Source organism: Microcebus murinus, chromosome 7 (genome assembly GCF_040939455.1).
Source record: "Microcebus murinus isolate Inina chromosome 7, M.murinus_Inina_mat1.0, whole genome shotgun sequence".
NCBI lineage: Eukaryota > Metazoa > Chordata > Mammalia > Primates > Cheirogaleidae > Microcebus > Microcebus murinus.
In genome coordinates, this window is record NC_134110.1 from 3,370,575 (window position 1) to 3,392,797 (window position 22,223).

A 22,223-nucleotide genomic window follows, 5' to 3' on the forward strand; every position below is an offset into this window, starting at 1 on the left:
TCTTTACCCCAGTGACGAAAGAGAAGCCCAGAGGCGACACACCTTCCCACCAGCTGAGGCCCTTCCCAGTCAAGGGGACCCCCTGCGCAGGTTCTGGAGGAATGAGGCTCGCTCCCGCCGGCCGCCAGGTGTCGCCCTCGGGCTGGAGCGGAGGCGCGGGGCCCCGGGGCCGCTCCCGCCCGCTGCGTGCGCAGGCGCACGGGGTGCTTCCGGCGCCGGGCCGCGCTGCCCGGCGCCTCCGCGGCCGGGATGCTGAGGGCGAGCTGCGGGCTGAGGCAGCTCGGGGCAGCGCCAGGCGCTCGGGCCTCCGCTCAGCTCCCTTCGGGCGCCGGGATGCCTAAGAAGGCTGGTGCGACGAGCAAGGCCAGTGGCAAGTTGCCTGGACAAGAGGGTGGGCCGCAGGGCTAAGCACTGAGGCGCGCGGGGGAGAAGGGGGACCCGCGGAGTCGGGGGAGGCCCCGCCAGCAGCGCGTCTCCTCTCAGTTCCCGGGCTCAGGACGGCGCCTCTACCCCCGGCCTGGGGCTCCTGCCGCCCGCACCCCGCCGGGGACGTCCGAGCACTGGCCCCGGCCGCACACGGGCTCTCACGGGCTAGCACTTAGCCGTATTTCCCTGAAAATAAGCCCTACCCATAGACAAGTCCTCGCAGGATGTCCAAGCTTGTGCGCAATAGAAGCCCCACCCCGAAAATCAGCCCTAGTGACCGGCGTGGTAGCGCAGCGCGTCTGCACAACCCGAGCGTGTCGTCGCGGAGCGGGAAAGAGGACGAGCAGCCCTTCCCATCCGCCCCGTGAGAGCTCTGTGGCTCCACAGGAGAGATCGGGGCCGGTGGTTCTAAGGGAAATAGAGTCGCAAGACATTCAGGACGGGATTCGGGGTCTGGAGAGTGAGGATGATGTTCCAGAAGAAGACGACTTCACTGTATTTGAATAAATGTAGATGGTTGTACCGTACTTAAAAAAAAATAACACATCCCCTGAAAATAAGCCGTAGGGTGTCTTCTTTAGGAAAAAATAAAAGGCCCTGTCTTATTTTCGCGGAAACACGGTAGTTCCAGGGGCACCGCAAGGCCTGCGGGGCGCGGGTCTGCGCTGTGCCTCCGTACTCAGCTGCTCCTGTCCCGTCCGTCAAGCGTGCACCACTCCCGCTCCCTCCCACCGTCTTTGCATGGCTCCCTTCTGCCGGCTTCTCAGACTCAGCACAAGCACTGCCTCCTTCTGACCGCTTCCCGGGTGTAACGTCCTGTGCGGTTCTCTCTCCAGGGTGCACTCAGCACAGTGTTATTGCAGTTACACTTGTGCGTTCTTCCTCGCTGCAGTCCGCACTGCTTAGTTCGTATTTGTTGAATGAATGAAAGTTCCTAGCACAGCTTATGTCGCATGATAAATAGGCCTTTAAATATCAGTCACTGTTGTTCCTCCCTCCACCCACCCCCCAGACACGCACTCGTGTATATATACGCTTCCAGCCTTAGTAGTTCACAGACATTTACTGGCTCCTGCTGGATGGGATACGAAAATTAGTAATAGATGATCCGTGTCTCTGAGGAATTGGAGACGGCAGGAACCAGCGTTAAGGTATGGAAGCCAGTCAGGTCTTCTTCCAAGGGAGGAGGAAACGCTTTGTGCGGTTGATGGAAAGGCTTCATGGAAGAATTGATTTGAGCCTTGAAGGCCATGGGAAAGCCTTCTAGGTGGCCTGAAGTCCCTGGACACGGCTAATTAGCCTAGTTTGTCATGGTCAAAGGTGAAAGGGAGTAGTGGAAGGATTTAATTAAATGTGTGGGGAAATATTTTGTAACCTGTAAAGTTGTGTGGTTGTTGTCGTTTTAGGGTAAGAGCCAGAACAAGGAACCAGAGAGACCACTTCCTCCCTTAGCTCCTGTGGCTGTTGATCCTAAAGGTTGTGTCACCATAGCCATCCATGCCAAACCTGGCTCCAAACAAAACGCCATAACAGGTATATGTGAACACTGGGATGGGATTTGTGTGTGAATCAGGTGTACCCTCCAGCCTCCCTTGCCTCTTAGCTGAAAGTTTGTCCTGTGACAGTGGAGTGTATTTTTCACATTTGCAGTTAACGGTTTTTCCATTTTAAAATTCTAGATTCTAATATAAGGGTGTTTGAAAGTGAATATATGATCTTTAAATCATGCCAAGTGAGATGAAAACTATTGTATATTTTCCTTTTAAAACTATGATATTTTAGGCCGGGCGCGGTGGCTCACGCCTGTAATCCTAGCTCTCTGGGAGGATGAGGTGGGCGGATCGTTTGAGCTCAGGAGTTCGAACCAACCTGAGCAAGAGCAAGACCCCGTCTTTACTATAAATAGAAATAAATTAATTGGCCAACTAATATATATAGAAAAAATTAGCCGGGCATGGTGGCGCATAGTGGTGGCCTGTAGTCCCAGCTACTCGGGAGGCTGAGGCAGAAGGATTGCTTGAGCCCAGGAGTTTGAGGTTGCTGTGAGCCAGGCTAACGCCACGGCACTCACTCTAGCCTGGGCAACAAAGTGAGACTCCGTCTCAAAAAATATATATATATATGGTATTTTAGAAAGGATACATATGGAGACATATGTGTAGCCTAGATTATTCTTAGTTTGTCCTGTTCTAAAACTGGAGACATTGGTTAGAGAAAGAAGAGACATTTTGGTCCAGTTTAATGATCACTGGCCTAAGGAGAAGGGAGAAAACCTGAAATCTGAGACCCCTGATCAATTCCTATGTGAACTTGTTTTAAATCAAAACAATGTAAAACATTATGTAGAGGCCCAGTTTTTTCATCCGTCAGATGAGACAGTTGGACTAAGAGGGTTTTAGGCTATTCCTGGAGCCCTGGAGGTGCCCAGGACTCTCTGCTTTTGGCAAGGAAAGGCCAGGCAGACAGGGCTCCTGAGTGGCTGTGTTTACGTTTGTTTTAAATGTTGGGATTCCAGAGAAAATCGGAAAAAGGGAGGGAGTCTGAAGGAGAAAAAAGTTTGAAAACCATTGATCTGAATTATTTTGAAGGTCTTTTTCACCTCTAAAGCTCTGTATTCCAAATTATATTTTGAAAACAAGACCCCATAATTGCTGTGCTAGGCCTGGTTTGTGCTAATGGCCGTGTTAACTTGTCTCTATTGGCTGGACCCTCCTTGGCCCGCATTTTCTAAGAGTTGGGTAAATATCGATTTTTCTTCTCTGGATTTCTTCTCTGGATCTTCTCTGGATTTTCTTCTCTGTAATGGTAGAGGCATATTTATGATGTTTATGTTCCTTAGTTGTGATTAGTCTAATCATTTATTTCTTCATTCAACAGTTAATTGAAAGTCTATTCTGTGTCAGGCAAATGCAAACTCTTATAAAATATCTGCACCTCACGAAGAAAATGAACTTACAAGGGTAAAGTCCACACTATTTTCATTCCAGATTTGACAGCAGAAGCCGTAAGTGTAGCTATTGCGGCACCTCCGTCGGAGGGAGAGGCTAATGCCGAGCTCTGTCGGTATCTTTCCAAGGTCTTAGAACTCAGGAAGAGTGATGTGGTTTTGGATAAGGTAGGTCTCTGTCTGTCTTCTTAAACATTTTGATTATTATGCATCAATCATGACTCAAAATACTGATTTTTTTTTCTTTTTCAAATAATTGGAAAACCAGTTGTTTTAATGCTCATATTTCATTTAACCACAAAAACCTGTGAATTCTTCCTATTTAGTCTCCTTCATTCCTACTGCCTCAGTTCTTATTCAGACTGTCCACACTTTGTTCTTACATTTCTCAGCTGCCATCATTTCCAGCATTTTCTCCTAAATTTATTCCTGAACTTGCCGACAGATTGATCTTACATACCTCTTCCCTGACATTGTCACCACACTAAAAAATCCAAAGTGGTTCCTGGTGTTATCTCCATTCGTGAGTCCAGCAAGGATCGCTGATCCCCACGCTGCCCTTGCTCACCAGGAGAAGCTCATTAGGAAGACAGAGGTTCATATGAAGTCGTTAAGACGCATGGTTTTGTGCTAGAGGTGGATATCAGAATCACTTGGGAATGATTTCTAAATCACCTGGGCATTGCCTTAGACTTATTGAAACAGAATCTACAGGAGTAGGGCCCATCCATGTTTATATTTCTTAAAGCACTACTTGTTTTACAGTGCTGCATTATATAGCTCCTGACCGAGTTCTAGCTGACATTCAAAGTCATTCATTGATCCATACACCACACCTAAAAATCCATCTGGATGTCCCACCTGTCATTTCTGATTTTGGGCTAGTGCTCATGCTCTAATGTTTGCCTAAAAGGTGCTCCCTACCTGTGCAAATTCCACCCATCTAGATAAATCCCTGCTCAGATTTCATCTTTAAATGATATGTTTGCAAACAAACCCTTTTAAAAGTTGTTTTACGGGCCGGGCGCTGTGGCTCACGCCTGTAATCCTAGCTCTTGGGAGGCCGAGGCGGGCGGATTGCTCAAGGTCAGGAGTTCAAAACCAGCCTGAGCAAGAGCGAGACCCCCGTCTCTACTATAAATAGAAAGAAATTAATTGGCCAACTGATATATATATATAAAAAAAAAAAATTAGCCGGGCATGGTGGCGCATGCCTGTAGTCCCAGCTACTCGGGAGGCTGAGGCAGAAGGATCACTCAAGCCCAGGAGTTTGAGGTTGCCGTGAGCTAGGCTGACGCCACGGCACTCACTCTAGCCTGGACAACAAAGTGAGACTCTGTCTCAAAAAAAAAAAAAAATAAAAAAATAAAAGTTGTTTTACGTGATTCTGAAATTATAGCATATGGATATATGATTCCTTTTTGTTTGGAATTTTCAGAAATGTTTAACAATGCAGAGAATAGTAGTTTGTTTATATTTAGAATTATTTTATACAAAGTTTATATAAAATTGCAATATTTATTTTTGTATTTTAACAGTGATTTTCATTTTTAATTTAAATACAATTTTACTTGAATCTAGAATATTTTAAAGATTCCATATTCATTTTGAAATTTTAATGCCTAGCTTTTATTATTAAAGAAATTGATGTATAAAGGTGAAAACCCTGGAGAGTTGTAAAAATCTGTGGTAAGGTAGACTCTAAGAGATAATCTTTGGTTAGACCAGAAGTGGCCAGGAGATAGTACCCAAGCCATCAAGAAAGCCTATCATACAACTGAGGTCTGCTGTCTCTAATAGCACTGGAATGTTCAGTATGGTTTTTTCCTTTTGGTCCAGGGTGGTAAATCTCGTGAAAAGGTGGTGAAACTTTTGGCCTCCACAACTCCAGAAGAGATCTTGGAGAAGTTAAAAAAGGAAGCCAAAAAGGAATAAAAGCAAGAAATGAAAAATACATCATTGGGAAGCTTTTTTACTGCTAATGATGAAGAGTCTTTTAAATAGGAAAATATATTTGAATGCGCAGAAGAACATGGGAAAATATGTATATATTTAAGTAAGATTGAAAAAAGTAGAAATTTTTAAAGTTCTGTACATTATTACATAGGTTCTAAAATCCCTGACCCCAAACAACCTGGAACATGTTATTCTGATTTCATGGCACTACAAAATCACAGAGCTGGAAGGGTATTCAAGGAGACCTGACTTAACACCTTTTATCTGTGATGGGGCTTCTTACATGCAGAAGTTGAGAGACTTATTCAAGGTCATACCGTGCAAGATGGCAACTGGAACCCAGATCCCTTGACTCCTTGTCGAATGCAGTTAATCCTGATTATAAATGAAAATGATAATATCTCCACAACAGTTCTGGAATTTTGGAGATTGCCTTCTAATCCAGTTTACAAATGACAGAGAAAAACCTGTCACGCTGCTTCGTAGTCTTACCTTATATTTTAAGATGTTTAAATGTAAAAATGTTTTTCACATCTTTTAAAGACTATATGAACATTTTGTGAAAAAGTAAGAATAATCAAGACTTTTAATTTAATATGAATTACAACTGTTGAATTTTCTTCTTCCTCCATGATAACTTGCAATCATCAAATCAGTGGTTATGAATCTCCAAAGATCCTTAAAAGAAGAAAGAGGACCTGGAAGCTATTTTCAGTATTTGTAAAAGCCTATCAGAAATCACATTCATATTAAGGTTTCAAAAGCTAGTAATAAATACATTTTTACATATTCAGTGCATGTTATAGTATCTGGCTTCTCCCAGATCACAGTGCGAGTTAACAGCAGGGCTTGGTTTAAGCTCAGCTGCGCTGTCTTCTAGACCCCTAGGCCGCACTGCCTCCGCGTGTGCCGCTGTTTCCCATGATCTTGGCTTCAGAACTTTTCCCACTTTTTTCAACACTTTCAGTGTGTTCTGTAAAAGCATTTTACTTGTGGTTTCTACATGAGTCATTGTTAGGATGTCGCCTTTGACAAGTAACAGAAACACAACTCCAGCTGGCTTAGGCAGTAATGAGACGCATTAGCTCATAAAGCTGGGAAACCCAGCAGCGGCGTGTACTTAGCAGTGAGTTTGGTCCGGCAGCTCAGTGATGTCCTAAAGGACCCACGTTCTTTCCTTCCTCTGCTGTTAGCGCCATCCTCAGGCCCACTTCCTTCGTGGACGCAGGAGGCCACCACGGTTCCTGGTTTCACATTCACATATCACCCCCTCCAGTAGGAACAAAGTCCACTTAGAAGAGCTCTGGTATTTCTTTCCCAAAAGCTCTCAATGAGCCTCCTCTCATAGCTCGGCCCAAATTAGGTCACCTGACATTTCTAAACCAGCCTCTGCAGTCAGGAGATGTCATTCTGTAACTCTAGTTCCCGAAACCGGTAACTGTAGAAAAGAGAATTTCTTTAGTTGTTTTAAGCCAATTAAGGCCCACCCCAGAGCTGGAAATAGGGTCAGCACACTCAGAAGCAAAGTTTGAGCAGAGAGAGTTGGATATCTGAATAAAATTGGGAGAAGTTATGAAGAGAGCAATGATGCTGGGTAGAAACCAACAATTTCCACTACACCAATTTACTTCATTTTAAATGGCCCCATTTTAACATGGAAACTTTTTTGCCTAATCAGTTTTGGGTTTTTTTTTTTGAGAAACATAACAGTATCTTGTAACAAAGTGACACTTTGTCATTAAAAACTATTACTGGGCCAGGCGTGGTGGCTCACGCCTGTAATCCTAGCACCCTCGGAAGGCCAAGGCTGGCAGGATCACTCAAGGTCAGGAGTTCGAAACCAGCCTGAGCAAGATCGAAACCCCGTCTCTTCCATCCAAGTTGTTACAAAAAAAAAAAAAATAAAAAAAAAAAAAAAGAAACCCCGTCTCTACTATATAAAGAAATTAATTGGCCAACTAAAAATATATAGAAAAAATTAGCTGGGCATGGTGGTGCGTGCCTGTAGTCCTAGCTACTTTGGAGGCTGAGGCAGAAGGATCGCTTAAGCCCAGGAGTTTGAGGTTGCTGTGAGCTGGGCTGACACCACAGCACTCCACCTGGGGCAACAGAGTGAGACTCTCTCAAAAACAACAACAAAAACTATTACTGGAGGTAGAAACTGGCCCAGGGGCTGTATTCCCAAGCATGACTCCCTTCTCTACCCTGCAGATAAGGTAGTCTCCAGCAGTCTAAGCTTCTTGTCCCACACAGGGCCATTCCCCACTAGTGACAAGTCACAGCTAAGGCCTGGGCACCTTGACCTGGTGTAGTTCATGCCCCTTTTTTCACCTGGGTCCTTTTCTTCCCCAATGAATACCAAAGTAGACTCCGTGACCTAGTGCCAAGGATACAAAATCTGCAGCCTCCGTAACATTTGTCTAATAACATGATTTTGAGCTTGTCCACTCCCATCAAATTTTAAGTGAATACAGGCTGGGCAGTCTGTGAATAAAACTGCCTGTCTTGCCCTGTGCTGTTCTGAGGATCCTGGCTTTGAGGCAGCCGAAGAATGAGGTTTGAAAGATATTTATCCAACTCTGCTGACTAGTATGGTGTTATTCCAGCACTGTATCTGTCATCTGTCACCCACCTCCATAAATTACAATTACTTGTGCAAAAATGATCTATTATTTACTAACTTGGGTTCCTGCTATTTGCCAACACTGCTAGGTGCTTCATACTTAGAACCTGGGAAAGAAAAACCTAGCTCATTCTGCCCTGGAGGCAGGAGCAGAGATTTTGGGCTCTTGATTCCTGTGAGCCATTCCACATTCCTCTCTCAATTAGGGCTGTGGTCCCCAACCCCCATCCCCCCACCCCCGCGGTCGATCGGCACAGCAGGGGTGAGTGGCTGGTAAGCAAAGCTTCATCCGCACCCCTCCCCCCATTGCTCACATCATTGCATAAGCTCCGCCTCCTGTCAGAGCAGCGGAGGCATTGGACTCTCACAGGAGCGCGGACCCTACTGTAAACTGCACGTGCTGAGAGGGATCCGAGTTGCCGCTCCTTATGAGAATCTAATACCTGATGATCTGCGGAGGTGATGCTAGTGCTGGGGAGCGGCTTCAAACACAGATTATCGGTAGCAGTGAGGTTTGACTGCAAAGTAAATGCCATGTGCTTGAATCCTCCTGAAACCATTCCCCAACCCCGTCCGTGGAAAAATTGTCTTCCATGACACTGGTCCCTGGTGCCAAAAAGGTTGGGGACCACTGAATTAGGGGATGGAGAGAAAGAACCAGAGGATGGAAGTGGCAACTTTGCAGTGTATGTTCCAAACAGCTAAAAACTCACAAACTTTAGAAGGCAGTGTTCTGGGCTGTGAGCTATGAGCATTCTCCGTTTACGGATTTCAGGGATTTGGTTAAGTAGTTCTTTAATTGTAATGCAGAATATAAATTTTAGAGCCCATCGTGGCCCCAAATTTAATTGTTTTAATGCATGTGAGTAGAGACTAAAAACTTAAGAAGCTGCGCTTTCAATTTACATCCAAGAGGTGGCACCATAATGCAACAGCAAAAAGGCACAAATAATTTAAAGGGAATTAATTCCTTTTGAAGCAAACAGCACTATTGGAAAATCTGTTCTGCAATGCCTGACTGCCAATGTCACACACTGTGATCCTTCTTCTTGGAGACACTCCTTAGGCTTAGTCTCCTCACATCCTTAAGGGGTTTAGCTCAGGCCAGAGTGTTGTGAATTGGGGGCCAGCTGGCTGGGCACTTGAGAGTTCCATATCATTGCCATGATTGAGTCAGCATGGTCCGAGTACCTCGCAGAACACTGCAGCTTTCAGATATCCCATGTAGCCAGTGATTTGAAAATGAAATTGGGCTGGGCAATTGGCAAGGAGCTAATTTCTAATCAAGGTGCCAACTTATTAACTTGAGTGAAGAACATACCTGCCAAATAGACCATACGGTGGGATTCTGTAGTGAGCACATTCTATCCCTTTGGGAAATCTCTTTAAGAGAGTCATTTGCTGGCTGCTTGGAAAGCTTGATGTCAGGGCAAGGGAAATTAGGGGCCAAGGTCAGAGAGCTAAGACAATCTGGAGTCCCAGTTCTGCTGCAGGGATGGACCTATTAGATTTTATCTGCCAGCCACAGCCCCTCTTCCCAGACAACGCTGGAGATGATGATCCTTCATGGCGCGGGATCTCCCTTTTTCTAGGCTGTAGGAGGATCAACTACTTCTACCAACACAGACGTTCATTAGACAATCCTTATAATTCAGTTGATAAGGGTTTTAGCATTTTGTAATCCTAGCTGTCTTGCCCAGGTTCCATCTAGTCCCCTAGATAAAGTCTGGGTGGGGGGAGTCCCCAAACTTTGCAGCCACAGATTACAGACTCCCTGATTATTTCTACAGGAAACTCATCCATGATGTGGCTTTACTATTGCAGTGGCTTGCGTATTATTTCAAAGCCTTAGGTTTCCTCAGAGATGCCTTGGGGGGAGGGGGCGCTATGGGGAATAAGGGAGTGAGTCAAGCCCACAGAACTGCAAATCTTTAGTCCTCCTGTTCTGCCATAGCCATAGTGTCCCATGTGGTAGGCTGCTCACACCACATGTGGCTACGGAGCACCTGAGCTGTGGCTAATGTAATTTAAAATTTAAAAATAAAAGCATATTATAAAAATTGTTTCAAAGTTAAAAAAAAAACATCATAGAAATAAAGGCCATATTTATTTAGAAACAACAGAGAAGAGGCTGAAAACAGGGTATGGAATTTAGAGGGCAAGACAGAGAAGAGTGAACAAAGAAAGGAAAATCAACACATAAATAGTTGGGATCCTGAAGAAGAGATCCAAAGAAATGGAACAGAATATTTAAAGACATAATCAAGAAAATGTTGAAGGAATAAAATAATTTACAGAAAAGGGTACAGTGTCCCAGGTGAAACAATGAGAAAGAATAATCCATGATGAGACATAACCTAGTAAAGTACTCTGATTTCAAAGATTAAAAAAAAAAAAAGCTTATGACCATCCAGATAAAAAGTTGATGTCATAGGGAGGAGGGGGAGACACGTACAGTTGACCCTTGAGTAACACAGGTTTGAACTGCACACGTGTGCACTTAGGCTTGGGTTTTCTTCCACCTCTGTCACCCGAGACAGCAAGACCAGCCCGCCTCAGCCTACTCAATATAAGGCAGTGAGGGTGAAGATCTTCATGATGATCTACTTTCATTTAATGAATAGTGAAATAGATTTTCTATTCCTTATGACTTTCTTAATAACATTTTCTCTAACTTACTTTGTTGTAAGAATACAGTATAATATACATATAACATGCAAAATATGCCGGCTGTTTATGTTCTCAGTAAGGCTGGTCAACAGTAGACTATTAGTAGTTAAGTTTTGGGGGAGTGAATGGATTTTTGACTGTGCAGAAGTTGGCGCCCCTAACCCCTGTGTTGTTCAGTGGTCAAATGTGTATGCATAATAATTTGTTGGTGATGGAAATACGAAGTGCTAGTTTTATAAAATGTGTCAGCCTTTATTAAAATTATAGATCTTTTAATATAACAATTCCACTTTTGACACTACTCCCAGAACACATAAAAGCACCAAGAGATAAATGTATAAAAGAAATGCAGTATTGTTAGTATGAGCAAAAAAAAAAAAAAAGAAAAAACACAACTTAAGTGTCTACCTATAGGAGAATAATCATATAATCAGTGGTGAATCCATACTATAGAATATTATTATTAAAATGAAATCATTAGTTTTTAATTGAAAGCTGACCTGGAGTGATGACTATTATATTCTGTTGAGTGAACAGAGTTTTGTGTAAGTGTCTATAAAATATATATGAAAAGTGTATAGCCCTACTTTAGTTTTTAAAAAGAATAGCATCAAATTTATTTATATTTGCATGGTATGGAGAAAGAAATAGAAGCATACGCAACAGGTCATAATCACTGGTTGAGTGCAGATTATTTTTGTACTGTTTCACTTTATCATTTATTTTTATAAACACAAAATATACATAGTTAAGGAAATTTTAAAATGAGAAAAATATACACAAACAACAAAGCTCTGGCAGTTAGAATTAGAGCAGCTTTATTTACCTAATTCAGACAAGAGACTGGAGATTCTTTAGGGAGTTAAAGGCACTGGCAGTGGAAAAAAACTATGAGATCATCATCACATCATTCCCCTGCGGCTGTCTCAGAAGAAGTCACTGAAACCCAAAGAAAATCTAACTGGTAATTAAATACATGGGGCCCTCTGTGCCCCTGAGGGACAGGAATGAGAACACCAGCTGAATCAGCCCATCAGCCCAGAAGACGCTGCTAAAGATATGTGAGCCGTGCTCACATCCCAGTCAAACCAGAGCCACCTCACTCTAATCCTCCAGGCGCAAACCTGCCGTTGACTGGGCACCCGTCATGTGCCCAGCCCAGTGCTGCGTGCTTGATGCTTTCACTTAATCCTGCAGTGGGACAGTCAAATCACAGCAGTTTTGATGGAGGACTTGTCTTCTTCGTTAACCTGCTCTTCCCATCCCACCCTGTAAATCTTTAAATCTGAGGGGTGTCAGCCACAGCTCATCTGACAGCACCGATATCTGAAATCCTCAGAGGTAGAACGTTTCTCTGGCGCCAGAGGCCTCAGCAGTGTTAGAGCGGAAGAGTTACTTCCTCCTCACCGGGGCATTCGCTGATGTGGAGCAGCCCTACTGATTAAGACCCAGCGCCATTCTCTCCCAGATGTCCACAGACCAAGGGATCTCTACTGCCATCCTTACTTTCCTCAAAAGCTGGTCCCAGCAGTTATCAACCAGATTTCCAGAAAAGAGGAAGTATTTGCTCTCGAGGTTGCCTTGGGGTCCAATGGTATTATCTACTCCTTGAAACTTGCTGATTTGGTTCCAGAATTTAATATAGCAGGAGCCAGGATAAATCTTTGTGTAGATATTATAGAATGTCATATCTGAATCCTGAAGTATTAATCTAAATATTAACAATATTAACTTCTACCAGTGATAGGAGTATTTTCTCTGGTTGGTCTTAAATCATTCTAAATTTAAAACTTGAGAATTTTAAAAGCATACCTTTCTAGGTTCATAAGTAAACAGAGGAAAGATTCTTTGACCTATATACCGTGTTTCCCCGAAGATAAGACAGGGTCTTTTATTTATTTTTCCTCAAGAAAACACCCTAGGGCTCATTTTCAGGGGAAGTGTCATTTTCCCCTCAAAGCCTCAGCTTGCAGCACTCACAGGATGGCCGGGACCTGACAGGGGGAGCCGACCTTGTTGGTGGGGCTGCCCGCACCTTTCCGGTCACCTCTGGGATAGTAGCTGTCACAATGGGGCAGATGAGAAGGGCTGCTCGTCTTCTTTCCCGCTCCGGGACGACATACCCGGGTTGTGCAGATGCGCTGCGTAGGCACGCCCATCTCTAGGGCTTATTTTCAGGGTAGAGCTTACATTGGGCAAATGTTTAGAAATCCTGCTAGGGCTTATTTTATGGGTAGGTCTTATTTTCAGGGAAACACGGTAATTTTTTCACACAAAATTAATCAAAGCCTATTTAGTATTTCAAAATTCTCATGTATATATAAAAATATGTTTCTTTGGTTAAAATAGAAGTGACTGAAAGAAAAATTCAAATAGGTATTTCAGTGAATAGTTTATATATAATATCCCATTTGTCTGACATTATAAGTAAGTGCTTTCACAAGTAACGTTTCTAGCTAACTGAAATCCAACAGTAATACGAACCACCTCAAGCTGAAAGCATTTGTTATTTCCTGTATTTCCTAATGAAAAAAAAATTCCCTTTGACTAGATAATGGTGCTAATTAAAAGAATTCAAAGGCCTAGGGCATAGATTTCCATTCACAGCCAAAGATATGTTTGGGTGGAATGAATCAGATGGAATAGAAAGTCTAAGAAATTTTTAAGGTGTAAAAAAATTATATTTAGGAACAAAGTATAGTTCTTTATTATTAGAGTTCCAAATTAGTGCTGTCAGTAAACTTCAGAGGAAAAGATCATGTCCTTCCGTTTTACTATTTTAAACTTAAAACTGACATCGTTACTCTTAATTCTATCATAAAGTCCTGTATTCTCCTTTAGATTAATAAAATACCAAGGGATTTGAGACCAACCTGAGCAAGAGCGAGACCCCATCTCTACTATAAATAGAAAGAAATTAATCGGTCAACTAATATATATAGAAAAAATTAGCCGGGCATGATGGTGCATGCCGGTAGTCCCAGCTACTCGGGAGGCTGAGGCAGGAGGATCACTTGAGCCCAGGAGTTTGAGGTTGCTGTGAGCGAGGCTGACGCCACGGCACTCACTCTAGCCCGGGCAACAAAGTGAGACTCTGTCTCAAAAAAATAAAAAATAAAAAAAATAATAAAAAATAAAATACCGGGCCAGGCGAGGTGGCTCACGCCTGTAATCCTAGCACTCTGGGAGGCCGAGGCGGGTGAATCGCTCGAGGTCAGGAGTTCAAAACCAGCCTGAGCAAGAGTGAGACCCCGTCTCTACTATAAATAGAAAGAAATTAATCGGCCAACTAATATATATAGAAAAAATTAGCCGGGCATGGTGGCGCATGCCTGTAGTCCCAGCTACTTGGGAGGCTGAGGCAGCAGGATTGCTTGAGCCCAGGAGTTTGAGGTTGCTGTGAGCTAGGCTGACGCCATGGCACTCACTCTAGCCCGGGCAACAAAGTGAGACTCTGTCTCAAAAAAAAAAAAAAAAAAAAAAAAACCAAGGGAATGTCTTTTTACTATATGGTTTCAAGAACCCAAAAACTCATCTCAGAGCAGTGACTCTAGGTTATTACATTCTGGATAATCCCACATCCAGCACTCAAATCCCAAATTGAGCACTCCAAAATAAAACAGTCTATCTCAAATCCCTAGGTGTTCTGACATCCTAAAGTCAGTGCCAACTTCCAAGGGGCAAATGCTGCTAATTTTAGCCTAACTTTTATGCACACTTTCTTCCACATCTTAAGTGTTTGTTATTTTCTGAAGGATATAAGTTGCTCTCCTTTTACTAATTCACATATGAATTCACATAAGGAAACAACCACAAATCCTTAATTCTCAATGTCTCCTGCCTCATCTCTACCAGTTGCTCTACATCCTTTTTATCAATACTGTGCTTGACAATTCCCTGAATACTTCCCTCCCATTTATTCAACAAGTGTTTATGCAGCACCTACTTATGTGCCACTGGGGGATAATGGTTACAACTTTAGTTTCTGTTCTCAAGCACTTCCCTTGGTCATTTATTTTTATAACCCTGTGAGGGTGGCAGAGTGGGTATTGTCCCCATTTTTACAGGTGAGCTAATAAGTTGTTTCTGAAGGTCACATACGTTGTAAGGATAGAACTGGAAGCCAGGACTCCTGTCTAACATTGTATGCTATGATAACAGACTGTTTACAATTCATTCTACTTGACACTATTTTAATTCTTTGTTTTCACTCTTAAATTATCTTTTTTTTTTCATGTTTTCTCTGCTTCATGAGACAGAAAATAACATCTTTCTCTTTTATTTCTTCCTGGTTTAACACAGGGAGTAGTCTGACAGTGACTGCTGTGAGAAAACAAAAACTACCACCACATAGATTACTCATTCAGTGTGCAGAAATAACTCATGTTGAAAGGAAGACTCTTCCCATTTCTTCAAGCAGGGCCGATACTCAGGCCATATGCAACCTAGCTATACCAGGTGTTAAAATAATAAAGCACTGTTGGAAAATAACCTTTCTTCTGAGCTTCCTAAGAAGCATCCCTCTCTCCAACCCTGTCCTTAGACCCATGCATCTCCCTAATTGGTGTCAACAGCTGGCACAGCAGAGTCCTGCCCTAATGCTATAGTCAGCTACTGTCCCAACTAGTACCTGTGCTTTATCAGTTGATAGAAATTTTTAATAACTCATCTTAGGGTATAGTCAGGCCATTGTTGACTCTCTTGGCTAAATATCTGTACCTATCTACCTATCTTTGGAGGGTTGGAAGGGGTGAGGGATCCAAAATTACCTATTGGGTACAAGGTACACTTTTTGGGTGATGGATACACTAAAAGCCCTGAATTCATCACTGTACAATTCATCTGTGTAAAAAAAAAAAAAAAAAAAAAAAAACCAACAAAAAAAACACTTGTACCTCCTAAGTCTCTTGAAATTCTTAAAAAATTAAATTAAAAAAACCCTATCTTTTATGTAACAGCACTGGCTTGTGGCCCATTAATAGATGTAATTAGAGGGATTCAGGGACCCTTACCTTATTAGTTAAAATTTTATTTACATCTCAATGTGAATACCTGACTTATTAGATCCTTTCCAATAAAATAGTTACCTGAAAGGGTGGCTCTTCAGGAAGGGGGCTGGGGTGGGGGAGAGAGGGGTCCAGAGCAGGGAGAAGTACCTGGACAAGTCAGTCCCAAGGGCCCAGTGTGGGTGCTAAAAGGAAGGCAGCAAAAGGCAGATTTAGGAAGTTGCCTTTTAATTCCTTTGACCTAAGACAAAACTTGTACTCTTAATACTATCCTTAAACCAAATAAACCCTTTTCAACAGGTATGAAGGACAGAGTAATAAAACACTAAAAACTCATTTGACCATAGTAATAAGTAGGCTAATTGCCAAAACTTAGGAGTAATGTTGTTTAAACCTTTTTAAAAAATTTGTTTGCATAAAACTATTGTAATAATCATTAAAATGATTTGAACTAGAATGCTCTCTCTGAAAGGAAGTTACAGCATCACTGTATTTATAGAAGAGGAAACAGCAAAGGTATCCATCTGGAAGTGAATATAACACTGTGAAATCAACCCACATTAAATACCAAAAAAGAAAAGCCAAAATGCAGCACTATTTACAGATTATTAAAAAGGAAAGTTGGAATATTAGAGTTAAGTTTTGTGTAACACATGAATTCTGACCCAAAATGTTTAAGTTAGCAAAAAGTCTTAGAGTTTGTATAAAATGATGTATACCCTAATCCCACCCACCACCAGATCAAGACACTGAGACTGAGACTGATTCTTTCTTCATTTTACAGCTTTATTCTTGATTTCCTTTTAAAAAGACACCCAAATAATTGTGGAGCTGACTCATATCTATAGATTAAGTACCACAAGTCATGCAACAAAAGTAAGTACTATAGCCACATAACAAAAGCCAAAAAAAAACCCCAAAAACAATTGTACCTTTCACCTGCTGTGATATATATCACAAGTATAGCTGAGCATCCATGAGCTGATTGTACTAACCTCTAGAATTTTAGAAATGACCACATCTGAGTATATAATACTCCTTTACCTTACAAAGTAAAAGCAAGCATTGTCTATTTTCAAGTTTTTATTTCTGTGTAAATTAAAGACAGAGCGCCTATAGGTCAAATAAGAAAAATATACCAAACTCAAAGCACTATAAGTCATGAAACAAAGAAGAATCTGAGGTAGAGTCAGGCAATATAATCCACAACATTTTTAGGTATTCCCGGTAACCATCACATCTCTCTAGTAAGATCTATTAAAAATAAAAAGTCTCAAGTTAAAAAAAAATAAGCCATTCTCTAAAAGCAGATGTAACACTATGACCAAAAGAAGACACACAAACTTTTGTCATGTTAACAAAGACAATGGTTTTACTAAAAGCTTCCAACATTTCTATCAGTAGTAACCATAAGGAGGTCGCTGGTTGTAACCATATTGTCCATACTGCTGGGGATAGTAAGGTTCTTGTCTGTGTGGTGGGTAATTGTTACCCCAGGGACGTCCATGCCACTGATTGGATCGATTGTCACTTGGCCACCCCCGTCTGCTATCCCCTCCTCTAAACTGTCTGTTATCTTGTAACCTACAACAAAACAAAAGGTTTTTAAATTTCCATTGTAAAAAAAACACATGACAAGTTTATCCAAGTGCATTTGGTTTCTCAATCTAATACATAGTAAATAAGAGTAAAAAAAACATTTTTCACTACGGAATGTTATAGCACCAGTTATTCAAAACTTTCCTAATATTTAAATCATTCTTCCAGTAGTACACTGGGTACACTTTACAGAGAAATAAGCAGACTACAACAAACCCAAACAAATACGACAGTTCTAATTTAAACTGAAATCTATCCAATTGTACAAAAGCAGTATGGTAATTTATTCCTTTTACTATTTTGAATTATTAAACAGAAGTAATTTCATTTTATAAACTTCTTTCTAAAGTAAAACCAAAACTATATCTTCTTTATGGAATCAAATACAAAGTTTTAGAAGATTCTACATTTTAAAGTATATTTGCAAAGAAAGTATTAGTCTACAGAAAGAACATTTAAAAACAACATTAAAACACACACACATATACACAACTGAACAGCAACTAAAAGAATATATGGTCCTGACAAAATATTAAAGCAAGTATTTATTAAGCACTTACTATGTGCCAGGTACTGTTACTAGGCATTGGGTATACCGTACTGAAAACACTGGTTGCTCCCTCACTGGCCTTATGGTCTAGTAGATTAAAGCTATCCTCTCCCACATCAACCATCTGCATTTATTATTCTGTTCTTGCACAGTAACACATACCGATTGCCTCTATTTCTTTGGTTCCCACCAGCTCTGCTATTCCATTCCTCGACAACTGGAGGGGACTCCGGAGGGCGTTTCAGGTATTCCTGGTACTCTTTGTCATCTTCTGTGAATCTACTGGCAAACATCTCTTCAAAATTTGAAATAGCTTCAGAAATGTCAGTCATTCTGAAATTCTGTATAATTTTTAAGATATTTCTATTACAAAAATGTAAAAATTAACACTATCTTACTAGATAATGAAAAACCAAGAAGTAAACAATTTTAGGCAGGGTATTCACAGAAGTCTTTGTGTACTTTCAAACTAAGTCAGATTTCAGACATTCAATTCAACATTTCTTGACTACAGCGTTGCAGGCATTTTGCTAACTAGGAGCCTGGGATGTGAAGATGACCTATATATCATGGACTCTGACCCCAAAGAGCTCCCAGTCTAGTAGAAGAGATAGATACGGTATAAATATAAAAGGAGAAGCAGAAGAGGATATCAAGAAATGAGGCTGGAGAGGTAAGCAGGAGTCAAATCGTGAAAAACTTTGTGTTCAACGCAAACAGTTTTGCACTTTTTCTGATAGGCAATGGGGTATCATATATGGTTTCAGCAGGGAATTTTCAAGATCAAATTTACTATTTAGAAGGATCACTTTTCTAACAAGTTTAAGAATATATTAGTGAGATTATACTAAAGGCAGATTATTGCAATAAAGTAGGTAACATGCTGAAGGCTTAATCTCAATCATGGGTTGAGTTTAAAAGATTTAAAAGATTTAGTTTTAAAAGATTCCAGGAGGAATTAATCACTGACTAGATGTGAGAGTAGAAGGGGGAACAAATTCTCAGCCTTTGGCATAAATTATGGCATCACAGAACTACAGGAAGAAAGGTGGGTGAGGATACACACTTGAGTTTGAAGTTACCTTGGTACAAACATCCAAATGGAAAGTCAGCTCACAGTTAACTATTTGGGACTTTGAACTGGGTTGAAGATGAATATGGGAGACACTGGCAATTTTGCTAGTGGTTAATCCTGTAAGAATGGATGAAATTCCTCAAGAAGAATGGGAACTAAGAGGAGTATCAAGGTCTAAGCAATATTACCCTGAACGTGCCCAATCTCATCTGATCTCAGAAGCTAAGCAGGATTGGGCCTTGTTAGTAGATGGATAGGAAGAAGAGTATCAAGGAACAGAATCCTGGAAACATCAACATTTAAAGAATAGTCAAAGATAAAGAAGGGACTGGGCATGTTGGCTCACGCTGGCTTTGAGAGGCCAAGGCAGGAGGATCATTTGAGGCCTGAGTTCAAGACCAGCTTGGGCAACAGCGAGACCCCATCTCTACAAAAAATTTAAAAATTAGCCAGGCACAGTGGCACTATACCTATAGTCTTAGCTACTCAGAAGGCCTAGGCAGGAGGATCACTTGAGCCCAGGAGTTTGAGGCTGCAGTGAGCTATGATCATGCCACTATACTCCCACCTGGGTGATAGAGGGAGACACTGTCTTAAAAAAAGAAAAAGGATAAAATAAAAGAGGAGAAAACACACTGCTAGATAAGAGGCAAACCAGAAGAGATTATTATAGAAGGCAAGAGAATAAAGAGTAGTCAACAGTGGCAAATGATATAGTAATAGAAAGAACCAAGAAGAATTAATTGGTTGTTTCCTCATGTTGAGAAAAAAAAGAATTAATTGGATTTAGCCATTAGGAGATGATTATTTTAGAGTAGGGGGGATTAAAGCAAGACTGCAATTGATTGAAAAGTACCTAGAAGGTAAAGAAATAGAAATCTACATTGAGTACAGATAAAGCTTTAAAGAAGCTTGGCTTAAAACAGGAGCAAGGCCAGGCTCAGTGGCTCATGCTTGTAATCCTAGTACTCTGGGAAGGCAAGGTGGGAAGATTGCTTAAGCTTAGGAGTTCAAGGCCAGCCTGAGCAAGAGCAAGACCCTGTCTCTACTAAAAATAGAAAAATTAACCAGGTATGGTGGCACGTGCCTGTAGTCCCAGCTACTCGGGAGGCTGAGGCAAGAGGATCGCTTGACTCTGGGAGTTGGAGGTCGCAGTGAGCTATGATGACGCCACTGCACTCTACCCAGGGTGAGGGCAACAGAGTGAGATTCTGTCTCAAAAAAAAAAAAAAAATCACAAGACAAATAGTGAATTTGAAAGAATGAGGATATACCATCACAAGAAAAATAAAACATGAATTGTCAAAGTGAAATGTCAGGGATATGAACTATCAAACTTTGTACTTAAGGAAATTGGACATTTCATACTTAATAACCTAAATAAAAAGGCATTTGAATGCATAGCTATTAAAGTTTGGGATAACTACTTTATTATGTATCCACAGTATTCCTACTCTAGATCCTGAGACAAATGAAAAATAACTACTACAGATAAGATATTGTCTAATTTTTTTTTTTTTATTTGAGACAGAGTCTCACTTTGTTGCCCAGGATAGAGTGACCTAAGGGCTGTGTCTGTGCCGCTTGGGCTGCGCCCCACCTGCGACACATGCAGGACAAGCAGCCTCGCGCTCACCCCACAGTGGAACTCCTGACGGCCACCGCTCTCCAAGTAAGGGAGCCTCTTCCTCTAGAAGCCGACTATCATCGGACTTCCACTTTCAATGTGTCATTAGCAAACTAATGTCAAACTCTCAAATCCAAGGAACGAGTTTAAAATAAATCCAGCTAATTAAAATCATGCCTAGATTTCTATAGGGATCACAAAATGGCTAGAAAGATGACCCATATCTGATCCACATGGGTAGTTAAAATCTTAAGGCAAGGAAAACGTGCTACTCCATTTTTATGTTCTCCCACGACTCCCCCCCCCACACAAGTAAACAAATACCAGCTTTATTATTACTCATGAGAACGGAATTTAAATAGAATTTTCATTGATGCAAGCTTTACTTACCTCAAGAATTTGACGCAGCTGAACTGTTTAATGTTTGGTTTAAATCTGTGGGAGAAAAAGGAAAAAACGACCCGTGACTTCCTTTAAGGAAACCCTAAAAAGGTGTGTGTGTGTGTGTTGAGGTTGGGCGACCTCAGAGCCCTAATGGAAGAGTTTGATTGAAAGTGCTCTAAAGACTTCCAAAGCCAACATTCGAAAGAGAACTAGCCATCGCAGTGAAGAGCTAAATGCTACCAGACTTGTCCCCTGGCCTTCAAAGCCAACAAGCTAGTTCAAGCATGAATGACAATTTCACAATGTATGTTCTTTTCTGTTAAGACAGGAAAAAATAAATAAATAAAGGGCAAGCCTTTCAGATTTGTATTCGAACACCATTAAACTGATCGACCACAAATAAAATCACATTCTGTTTGCGGGGGACTAGCCCTGGAAATGACTAACGAGAAAAGGGTTTTGCTGTCCTAGGACTGGAGCCCAGAGAACAGACGAAGACGCTGACAGAAAACTGCGTTTTCCAGTCCGCCCTCCCAGCACATCACGGCTTGTTCGCCAAGGCTCTGACAGACCGGCTCCCCTCCGCAGCACGGTAAATCTCCGCCAGTGAAGGAAATTACGGGCCGTGAGAGGTCAACGGCCTCCGGCCTCGCAGAGTACAGACCACCGCGCGAACCGGGGACACTTCGTCGGCCGCTCAGCTCGGCCCGCCCCGCTCCCTCCTCCCCGTGGTCCCCAGCGACCCACCCGCCAGGGGCTGTGTCTGTCTGTGCCGCTTGGGCTGCACCCGCCCGCGACACGCGCAGGACAAGCAGCCTCGCTCACCCCACAGTGGAACTCCAGACCGCTACCGCTCTCCAAGGTAACGGAGCCTCTTCCTCTAGAAGCCGACCATCACCGGACTTCCGCTTCCGGCGGCTGCCCATCAAGTCTCGCGATATCTAGGGCTCACCCAGTAGATTTTCGTTTGACTCGCGGTGTTTTTTCAAACGCTGGCGCAACGCGTTGAGCTAAAAACGTCGATGCGGCCAGGGAGCGGGCGAAGTAGTGGCTGTCGCCCTCTGTGCGCTTCCAGCCCGCACGGGGACTGGGTAGTCACAGATGTCGCCGCCTATTGCGCCCCTCTGGGAGCCGGTGGCCGGTAGGGGCGGAAGTTTTGAGAGTATGCCGAGAAGAGAGGGAAAAGCTGCTTCCGGCCGCCCGCTGCGGAGTCTCTGTGGAGAATGTCAGGTGAGAACGGACGGCGAAGAGTGGGCACGACTGGATTACTTCAGCCACGGTACGCCTTTCACTCCAGCACGGTAGTGCGATTTCTGTAGTCCGTTTTGTGCGTGTTTTTGCGGAAACACCCTCTCTGCAC

The 22,223-nt window shown here is 42.3% G+C and overlaps 2 protein-coding genes across 7 annotated transcripts; one reads left to right on the plus strand and one right to left on the minus strand.

Annotated features, from left to right (window-relative positions):
- The first annotated feature begins 196 nt into the window (after positions 1-196).
- C7H15orf40 (chromosome 7 C15orf40 homolog) lies at positions 197-18,057 on the plus strand. Of its 3 annotated transcripts, XR_012920066.1 has the most exons (5): positions 197-363; positions 1,833-1,959; positions 3,414-3,541; positions 16,413-16,504; positions 17,971-18,057. XR_012920066.1 is itself a non-coding variant. In XM_012763219.3 (4 exons), the coding sequence occupies exons 1-4, from the start codon at positions 250-252 to the stop codon at positions 16,422-16,424; spliced, it is 381 nt and encodes a 126-aa protein (XP_012618673.2). In that variant the 5' UTR covers positions 197-249; the 3' UTR covers positions 16,425-16,836. The 3 variants fall into 3 exon arrangements, 2 of the variants coding, with proteins under 2 accessions (XP_012618673.2, XP_012618670.2); XM_012763219.3 differs by lacking the exon at positions 17,971-18,057 and having other exon boundaries at positions 16,413-16,836; XM_012763216.2 differs by lacking the exons at positions 16,413-16,504; positions 17,971-18,057 and adding an exon at positions 5,213-5,451.
- Positions 16,973-21,779, minus strand: RAMAC (RNA guanine-7 methyltransferase activating subunit). Of its 4 annotated transcripts, none has more exons than XM_076004710.1 (5): positions 21,689-21,776; positions 20,870-20,914; positions 19,940-20,063; positions 17,940-18,118; positions 16,973-17,212 (listed from the first exon to the last, which is right to left on the minus strand). In XM_076004710.1, the coding sequence occupies exons 4-5, from the start codon at positions 18,107-18,109 to the stop codon at positions 17,026-17,028; spliced, it is 357 nt and encodes a 118-aa protein (XP_075860825.1). In that variant the 5' UTR covers positions 18,110-18,118; positions 19,940-20,063; positions 20,870-20,914; positions 21,689-21,776; the 3' UTR covers positions 16,973-17,025. The 4 variants fall into 4 exon arrangements, with proteins under 4 accessions (XP_075860825.1, XP_075860826.1, XP_012618675.1 ...); XM_076004711.1 differs by having other exon boundaries at positions 21,611-21,739; XM_012763221.2 differs by lacking the exon at positions 19,940-20,063 and having other exon boundaries at positions 21,689-21,779.
- Between the last annotated feature and the right edge of the window lie 444 nt (positions 21,780-22,223).